Raw genomic sequence first — 9944 nt, 5'->3', positions numbered from 1 at the left:
TAACAAGTACCAATTTGATGGTAGCACGCCGAACAGTAAGTATTTTATCACCCATTTAAAGCCATTTAAAGCAGCACATGCAACATTAGCTGCTCCTTGATCCTGATATAGAGCACATATTAGTTAAGCATCCAGAACTGAATGGCATATATTGACACCTTAATATGCAAAATCCAAAAAATGATTTGGACATATGAAAGGATACTGACGCTCCGATTTTTTCCAACACAGTAGGCTAAGTAATAGCATGAATGATTTTGAATGATCCTAGTAAAAAATGCTAGAGAAATTTAACAGCAGAAGCAATTGAAAAGAAAAAATAGCTAATATTTAATTTTGGCAACTAACGAGAGTTTATTTAGGTTCATCTTACAAACACGGAAGTCATATCCTATAAAATTACCCGGTGTCTCGATCCTTAACAAGGTTAAAACCACGCAAAGGTCTGCATAACTTGAGTATACATTAGATCCAAAATTACATTTAGTTCGTAACATTTGATCACCAGACCCAAATACATAAAATATACTAAAAAATATATTCATATACAGATCACCAGACCCAAATATCATGCATAAACCGGAACTCCCAATTTATCATAAATATTAAAAAAGACCTAATCGAACATAGCTTACAAATTTGAAAGAGTAAACAAAACACGATCGAACCTCAATAAAAATACATAGAACTATAATACAAAGATCTAATCCCTTGAAATACAAACATATAGTTTAGAATACAAATAACAGAGTTTATAAACAATAAAAGAGTGACAAATGTGTGAGTATTTACCACTTAATCGGAGTATGAGTAAAAGCCCCAGTTTATTATAACCTAATTGCCTGTAAAATCATAAAAATTCAAATGTTAGTAACCCCTAATTGGATAAAGTGTATCTATGTGTATTCAAATGTAATTCTTCGATTCGTAGAAAATGTGTGAGTTTAGAGAGAGTGTCGAGAGAGAGGAAAGAGAATGCGGGCATGTGGGTATTGGAGAAACCTCTACTTTGAACTCATAATCAAAGACCTAATTTGAAAAACAAGCCTCAACCCATTAATTATTAATCCCTTAAACATATGACGAGGTTATGGAGACAAAACGTTGATGTTGCAGAGAGGTGGAGTGCGGTGGTCGGTGAGGTTTCAGAGAAAAAAAAAGAGTCTGACGAGATAAAATGTTGTGAGAGAGAGTGTGTTCGTGAGAGATGAGTGAGTTTTGTCTGAGTCCAATAATTCATTCAGGGGAAATGCAGCCTAATAATTCACCCAGTAAATTGTGTATCATTTTTTAATTTTTTCTTTTTAAATTTTAATATTTTAATTATTAAAATATTATTTATTAAATAAAACCGAAACAAAGTAATTTATATATTTTTGTACAAATATTTTTATAAATTTTATTATATTATATATTATATTTTCATTTGTTAATAAACCGGAATATATTTTTAATACTAATTTATGATAATATTTTCACTTTAATATTTTTAAAAAGTAAAAATTAACTAATGTAATACCATGTGCTGGTGTTACATGTTGTGCAACACCGACATTTCTCTGCAACACTAGCTTTAAAACTATTGTAACACTAATTGAGAGGTGTTACAATAGAACAAAAATTTCTTAGCTAATGTAACGCTGGTTTTAACACTTGCATTACAGTAGTACACTTATGGCATAGTGGCAACAAGTTTTGATCTCAGTTTCAAAATAAGTGCATAGAACATATAAAAAAGATCAAAACTCTCCTATCACGGGAATTCAAGCCAATTCATTGTTCGAAATCTTATTTGCAACCCACAACAATCAAAAAGCAGGTAACGTAACTAGTTTTAATCTCAATTGCAAAACTAGTGCATAGAATATTCAAAAAATATCAAAACTCTCGTATCATTGAAATTCAAGCTAATTCATCATTTAAAACCTTATTCGCTACTAACAGCGACTGAAAAGAAGCCCTAACAACTAGTTTTGATCTCAATTTCAAAACCAATGCTTGGAACATTCAAAAAAAGATTAAAACTGTGATTTCATAAGAATTTAAGTCAATTCACTTGTTAGAAACCTTTATTGGCAACTAAAGGCGACTAAACAAAAGACAACACAACTAGTTTTGATCTCAGTTGTAAAACAAGTGCATCGAACGTATAAAAAATATCAAAACTGTCATATCATAAAAATTTAAGCTAATTTATCGTTCGAAACCTTAATCGCAACCAAAAGCAACCAAAAATAGGGTAACACGGCTAATTTTGATCTCAGTTGTAAAATTTATTCATAGAACATTAAAAAAAGATCAAAACTCTTCTATCATAGAAATTTAAGCCATTCATCATTCGAAACTTTATTCACAACCTGCAATAACCAGAAACAGAAAAATCAATACAAACTTACAATAGGTTACAAGTTTAAAATCTGCAACATATTTTGTAACTAAACAACCAAATTTACACAACTTTTTGAATCAAATAGTTCGACAAACATTTAAATTGCGTAGTGCAAGGAATAGTAGGTATACGAGTTATTCATTGCAACATACCTCAATTGGGAGATGATTTAGATTTTGATCGAGACACACAAAAAATAATTGATAAACATAATTATGAAGATGATGCTGTGATTTAGAGCTTGATGGAAGTTGAAATTTTACGCTGTTAATCAACGAAAATGCAACTATTTTAACAACTACTAGAGTTAACTTTTAGGAATTTGATAATGAACATATTTTTGCAATTAATAAACACAAAATCGTATTTCTAATATTTTTCCAAAAAATAACAACAAATTTGCAAAATTTTACTGTAGTAACAGTATTTTTAAAAACCTCTAGATTTTATGATTAACTAAAGTGTATTTAATCAAGATTTGAAAGGATTTTCAAAGTTCATAGGTATTCAATTTAGATTTTGAAAAGTCATTTAAAATCTGGAGATGTTCAATTTGGGTGATAAAAATTCATTAAAATATAAGTATATTCAGTTTAGATTTTAAAAAAATCTATCAAAATTTTGGGGTGTTTAATTTGGATTTTAAAAACTCCATTAAAATTTGATGGTATTTAAAAATCCATGAATTTTGTTTTATTTGAAAAATTGGTGGATCTTGATGAATTTGCTGGTACTTTTTTAATTTTTTGAAATCTCACCAAACTATATGAGATTTTGAACGATTTCTAAAAAACTTTACAAAATCATCATGAGGACTTATCAATTACGTAAAAATCCGCGAACAATTAAAATTAACGAAAATATTTTAAAATTCATGAATTATTATCAATTCTTCAAAATGTCAACCGAAAAGTTTCAGGATGGAGTGACATATACCAACATTTTTTGTTTTGCTAAGCATTTAAAACTTATCACTGCTGGTGAGTTCCAAAGCCTATAAATTGATACAGCGGAGAAAATTTCGTCCAATATAAATGCTTAGGAAAACCTACCTTGGAGGAGTTGCTAGAAATGAGCAGCAAACAATTTTGAAACTCTCATTCCCGATATAATTGTTTTGCAGAACCTAACCCTGAGGAGTTGCTGAGATATAAATAGGACACGGGTATGTGGGCACGTCATGACGTCACTTAGCGATGCATGCCTTTTCATGATTCGACATGTCTTTTTACTATTTTTTTTATTTTTTAATAATTATTTTAATATTAGAAATATCCAGAAATAATAAATATAATTTTAAAATATGTACATATATTTTAATACCTAAAAAATTACTAATGTAAATAAATATTATGATGGTATTTGGTTGTTCCTATCAACTCACTTCATTCAATTTTATATTCAAGTTCACTGTATATTAATATAATAATTATTTATTATATTTTATTATATTTAATTAATAAATGACATAACATTTGGACATGTCTTTTGCCTACATTTGGGCATGCCTTTTGGCAAAAGACATGCCTATAGACATGTCTTGGGGAAGTCTCGTGCCACTTACCCCAGATATAAGCAGCAAACAATTTCAATTACCACACAGGCGTCAAGATTGTGCAACAACAGTACAGCTGCAATAAGCACTTATTACTAGTACACTGAACTTAAAGTTGCATGAGTAACAACTTATAAAATTTAAAGCTCTTTCATAATGGCATTCTAAGAAAGTTCATATATATGTAGCTGAACTAAGCTGAGAATTTGTTATATATACAAAAACACGGTTATAAAAAGTAAAAGGGGGTGAACATTAAGATTTGAGAGCACGAGTTAGTATGGCTCGACCCTCTTTTCCTGTTACTTCTGGACATCCGTGGTACATAATTGCAAGTGCACATGCTTCTTCTAACCATTACCAACTTAAAAACTCACTAGAAAGAATGACAACTTAAAAACAAAGATTGGGAAAAAAATTGCCACTTAGCCTCTAGCCAACAAGACATCCATGTGGGCTGAAACATTAGAAAGAGACCCCTCGGGTCTAGAAACTTTTGTCACACCACGGACATTATCTTCATGCTTCTGTGGGAGGTGTGAAATGTATCTGCTCCCGGAAGATACCTGCTGCAGATGCAGCATGGCTACCATGCTCACTGCAAACAGAGCCGCATTCCCCAAAATCCCAGTAAAATGATTCGATTTGATGGTTTTCTTGGCAAAACTTAGACCAGATATGAGAATTTTAAAGACAGCATTTGATTCTTTCACCTCCTGATGCAAGCAATTCTCCCCGGATGGATATGCTGCTGAACCATAAATAGTATCAGCTGAAGCAAAGTTGGTAGCATCACGTACAGCTCCCACAAAAGCTCTAGCTTCGTCAATGACTTCATAGTTCTTGCCTTGGTGTTCCCCTAGTCGCAGAGCAAGAACAATCCTGCTTTGTTCTAGACGAGCAATTGCAGCATCTCTTTCAGCTCGCTGCTGAATTTGTACAGTCTAGAGAAAGAATACAAAAAGGAGTAAATTATGAGTGCAGGATAAGGACTATGGACACTACTCTTTATACTATTCAAACTGATAATATTCTAAAGTCCTTTGCGATATTGGGAAATCATGTGATAACTATACAGCGCAATTAACTTAAGAGATGCGTCTAAATTATATGCATACAGAGCCAAAAAATAATTACAGCTTTAATTATACGGGAGGTAAGGAGCCGAAATAAATTAGTCTTCAACGATAATATTCAGTATTGCGGTGTGAACAAGCATATCCCGAGCCAAAAATGCAAAATACTAATTGTGAGCCAAGTGCGGTCACGCTCAAAATATGACGTGTCAATGAGGATGCCAAGCACCCCCAGAGGCCAGAAGGTCAAAGTTGTATACCCAAAAATCCAAAATAAGTAGATGATACAAATAAAATCCCTCTGAGGAGTAGTTAAACGAGGTACATCTTCCATCCAACTTTCAGGTTTATCCACAGGAATTACTGTAAGAAGACTAGGGAAAACAAAAAGGTCCGGCTTGGGTTCCAAAACAGAAGATCAACATTTGATTTAAAAGACCACGGTAGCACACTCTAACAGATCCAACATGCTAGGGTGCTGAAAGTTCAAGAAACAGATAGTTCTATTTTAGACCATTCAGAAGCTACATAAAGGTCTAATCTGATACATCACTGCCATCATTAACCCGTGTCTTTATTTTACAATATCCTTAGTCAGCATGAGTGTTCCTGACTTGAATTGCACTCTGTTTTATAAAAAAAAGGTCATATTTATCTTTACTATACATGCCATGATTACACATACACACACATATACAGAGTGAATTTAACACTTCAATTGACAAGATCTTCCATACCTTGTAACATAATAATATATCAAGTGATGACCAATTGACCATAATTCAAATATTTAACTGAAGTTGGACATTACATAAAATACGCCTCTCCATTTCTCATCACAAAGAATGATAGAATCACAAATTAAACAAAAACCAGCATCAAATCGAAACTCGAGTTCCATTCACATATCAACAAATCATCAATATATAACTAGATTACTTTACACTATTTGTAGAAAAAGAGCGGGAAAATGTACATACAGCAATAATTGCATAGTAAATAAAAAGAAAACCCCTAAATAAACAGACAAGAAAGCTTACATGGAGAAACTCAAGCTGGTCTTCGAGGTTTTCTAGAGCAGTACGAATAGAATTCAAAGATTTGGCCTCACGAATAGCGGAATTATCAACAGGAAAACCCTTAACAAACACAAACCCGTTACGGTTCTCATCATTCTCCGCAAACCCATTTCTCATCCGACCCGAATCTGTACGGAGAACAGATTTAACAGAGTGAAGAAAGTGAGTCCTTGAAATAGAGTGAATAGCATCGCTGAGCTTGTCGTGCAAATCCCAAATCTTCTCCAAAACAGGGTCGATTTCTTCCACTGCTTCCATTTTCCATGTCATTTGAGGGCGCAACAAACACGCAAACTGAGTGTTTTAAAAGGAAACAAGGGAAGCAATGTTTGCTTTAAGGTTTGTCTATCAGGTGTTTGATGATATGTTTAAAGGAAAAAGGGAGAGAAAGCGGGGCCCTCAGGGACAACTCACCCGCTGAGGCAATCAGATTCAGGAACAAGGAAGACTGTGTGGAATATATTCATGTGATATTTGCCACAATAAAGTAACCAACAAGATATCATATTCGGGTTCAAAAACTATTTTTTCATATTTAAAAATAAAGATGTTTGCATGATTTTAATTTTGAAAAATAAATAGAGAAAATAACTGTCGTGGAATAAAAATTAGGATTTATTAGTATTTAATACTAGGATTTATGAGTTTCAAGATTTAATAGTTGTTCTTGTGGTGGGGATTGGTTGTTCTCGCAAGATACTACGTATCTCTGTATGGTAAATAATCAAGTCAAAAACATAGTTCTAGGTTGAGGGGTAGAGCCCTTTATATAAATGTAAGTCAAAGGTTAGACTAGTGTTAGGAGACTTGGTGGACAAGTCTTCTACTTAGATGGTACTTGTACGGCAAGGAATCCTTATAGGAGTTAGTGTTCATGTTGGACCATGTCTGTGTTCTTTTAGCCGTATTGGGCATAGTCCGTGAACAACTCATGTTTGTGGACCTTGACGACCTCTGCTAGTGGGCCTTAACTGCTTGGGTCGTCTTTAGTTATGAGCTTAGACCAGCCTTGTTTGTATTGGGCTTTGGACAAGAATTCTAAGCGCAATTAATGTGATATTTAATATGTCTTTATGATGTATTTTTTATCCATATCATTTGCCCACAACTTCCGGGGAAACTACTAAACTTTCCGTGGAAGTTATAATAGTCTATTCGTGACTCGGGGTACTTTCGGCCTTTCTCGGGTATCGTCGTTTTATCGTAAAGTGTGGAGCGACCTACACGTTTACAAAAACTTATATTCTTAGTGTGAGTATACACACTTAGGTCCTTTGCACAAGCTATTTGATTAGTGTTTTACACTAAACAGTCATAATCGGGATAAAAAAGCGAGCGTTTATCACCTCTTAACCTTCGTCAAGGTTAATTATATGGTGAAAGCTGCTAATAGGCCCTAATCGGGGCTAATCGGCTCTAAACGGGTCTAATTTTCATGTTCAAGTTGTTTATTAGGCTTAAAAAGCCTAATTTTAAGCTACAGTAATCTATTTGCCTTAATCGAGGCTAATATGCGCTAATCGGCGCTAATTTGTCTTAGTCGTGACTAATTAGTATGCACAAGCCACTAATCAGCCCTAATTCACGCTAATCATATGCACAAATAAGTTAAACGACCCTAAACAGGGCTAATTAATTACCCTTGATTTAAGTTAACCATGTGTAGTATATATTAATCGACCCTGATCGGGGCTAATCCTCACTGATCATCCCTAATCGTCCCTAATCGGGGATAAGTTTAAAATTCTGAAAATTTCAAAAAAAATCAAATTTTTTCATTTTTTTTCATAGGAGGGTCACTGGAAATCCTCTAGGAGGCTCTGGGCCAACCTCCCAGGAGGATCTGTTCGGCCAAAACCTCCCATGTGGAGGACTCGGTCCCTCTTGGTCGGCTGGGAGTGAACCTCCTGTTGACTGGAAGGTGAGCGTCCTTAATTTTTTTTACGGGAGGTTCTACTCGGCCCTAAGCCCCCTATGTGGAGGAATCGGCTCCTCCTGCTCTTGGTCGGACATGAAGCCACCTCCATGGTGGTCCTGGTCGGCCGTGTTATGGAGCCTCCAGAAACTTTTCTATTCTTGTTCTCGTGACCGCTCTGCTCTTGTTCAAGTGAATGTTCTGCTCTTGTTCTAGTGAACGTTCTTCTCTTCACGAAACTTGCTTTAGTGGACGTTCTAGTCTTCACGAAACTTGTTCTCGTGGACGTTTTAGCGTTGGCGAAATTTGTTCTCATGGACGTTCTAGTCTCCACAAAACTTGTTCTCGTGGACGCTAAGTTTTCAAAAAAAACTTTCAAAAATTTCATAGGAGGGTCATCGAAAATCATTCAAGAGGCCCTGGACCAACCTCACAGGAGGTTCTTGTTGGCCAGAGGCCTCTATATGGAGGACTCGGCCCCTCCTGCTCTTGGTCGGCCATGGAGCCACCTCCATGATGGTCCTGGTCGGCCGGGGGGTGATTGTTCTCCGAACGTTTTTGTATTTGTCCTTTTGAACATTCTAAGATCGTTTTGGTGAACGTTCTACTCTTTTTTGGTAGACATTCTACTCTTATTCTAATGAACGTTCGGCTCGTGTTCTCGTGAACGCTCTTCTCTTCACGAAACTTACTTCTCAGAACGTTCCCGTAATTGAGTCGTGGCTATAGATGGCCATTGATGTTTGATTAAGAGCTTGAACTTGCTTTAACCTTCAAGGTTTTCACTAATCATGACGATTAGCGTAATTAATCACTGAATTAAGACTAACGACTTGCGTTTAGCCTTCATCAGGCTTTTTTTGGAGGACTGATACGATAAGTGACGTTCTTCATCGTTTTGTTTATTTATTATGTCCTTTCCTCTCAGTTCTTGATCGTTTTCCTACCATTTTTTAGTCTTTTTTCAAGCGATACCTTCTAGCGCGAACCAGGAAGAGTTGTGACCTGCTGTAGCAGGTACCTCTTTTCCTATAAAAGCAGATGAGAAGTGCTTATTTCATTCACACATTTATTTCTCAACTCCTTCAAATTCTCTCAAACTTAGAAGCTCTCAAGTTCCCAAGTTTTTTAGGATGTCTCAAGGTCCTTACAGCAAGCCCTCCATCTCGGCTAAGGAAGCTATGCACAAGAGAGCCACGATTTGGTCACTGAAATGTATAGCGTTCGCTTCTCCTTATTCTCTTAATTATTGTTCCAACAGCCTAAAGAGCATGCTAGATGAGGGTGACGACGAGTATCCGAGCACCATTCACTTCGATGCGATTAAGCATAAAAGCATGCTCGATGAAGAGGATGTCGATGAGATTCGGTCAAGTTACCCCCGACCTGACTGTATAGAGGTTTGCAAGACCAAGTCCAATAAGAGGGCTTGCAACCTGAGTACCAAAAGATTGTATGTATATAAGGCAGCGTTGAAATTCGGGCTAAGGTTCCCACTGTACCCTTTCATTCCCAGACTCATTGTCGATCTGAAGGTTCACATGTGCCAGATTTACACCAATAGTTGGGCCTTCATTATTGTCTTCATTGTATGGTGCAATGACCTTGGTATTCCTTTAAGCGTTTCGATGTTTTGAAGCATATTCATGTTGAAGGAATCCCTTTTCTCCAGGCCGGCTGGGTTCTAATACAACACATTCCCATGTTCCTCATATCGTGAACACTCACTCTCTTCACAACTCTATTCATCAGTGACACAAAAAGTTTTTGGTTTTGGAGTGAAAGGAAGGTGACTGGGGAGTATAATTCAGACGTGATTTTAGCTGTCCCGTAGACAATGCTCACTACATTATTCACCTCACAGATGCGGAACTCTATGATCGTGACCGTCTTATTGACGATGATGGACGAACCCATTATTGGGAGTTTA

At 35.7% G+C, this 9944-nt stretch overlaps 1 protein-coding gene across 1 annotated transcript; it reads right to left on the bottom strand.

Annotated features, from left to right (window-relative positions):
• Nucleotides 1–4075: 4075 nt before the first annotated feature.
• Nucleotides 4076–6551, bottom strand: LOC141713047 (plastid division protein PDV1-like). Its single transcript, XM_074516256.1, has 2 exons — nucleotides 6061–6551; nucleotides 4076–4888 (listed from the first exon to the last, which is right to left on the bottom strand). Exons 1-2 carry the CDS (start codon nucleotides 6367–6369, stop codon nucleotides 4370–4372), a joined length of 828 nt encoding a protein of 275 aa, XP_074372357.1. The 5' UTR covers nucleotides 6370–6551; the 3' UTR covers nucleotides 4076–4369.
• Between the last annotated feature and the right edge of the window lie 3393 nt (nucleotides 6552–9944).

This window comes from Apium graveolens, chromosome 3 (genome assembly GCF_009905375.1).
Source record: "Apium graveolens cultivar Ventura chromosome 3, ASM990537v1, whole genome shotgun sequence".
Classification (NCBI taxonomy): domain Eukaryota; kingdom Viridiplantae; phylum Streptophyta; class Magnoliopsida; order Apiales; family Apiaceae; genus Apium; species Apium graveolens.
Note: the sequence above shows the minus strand (reverse complement) of the source record. Positions and strands in the feature narration are given on the sequence as shown.

What these genes read in the sequence shown, in the direction of transcription:
- LOC141713047 (XM_074516256.1), bottom strand. Translation starts at nt 6,369, where the DNA reads ATGACATGGAAAATGGAAGCAGTGGAAGAAATCGACCCTGTTTTGGAG. An exon ending in ACCAGCTTGAGTTTCTCCAT is followed by an intron (nt 4,889 to 6,060) that starts GTAAGCTTTCTT and finishes TTCTTTCTCTAG; the next exon opens with ACTGTACAAATTCAGCAGCG.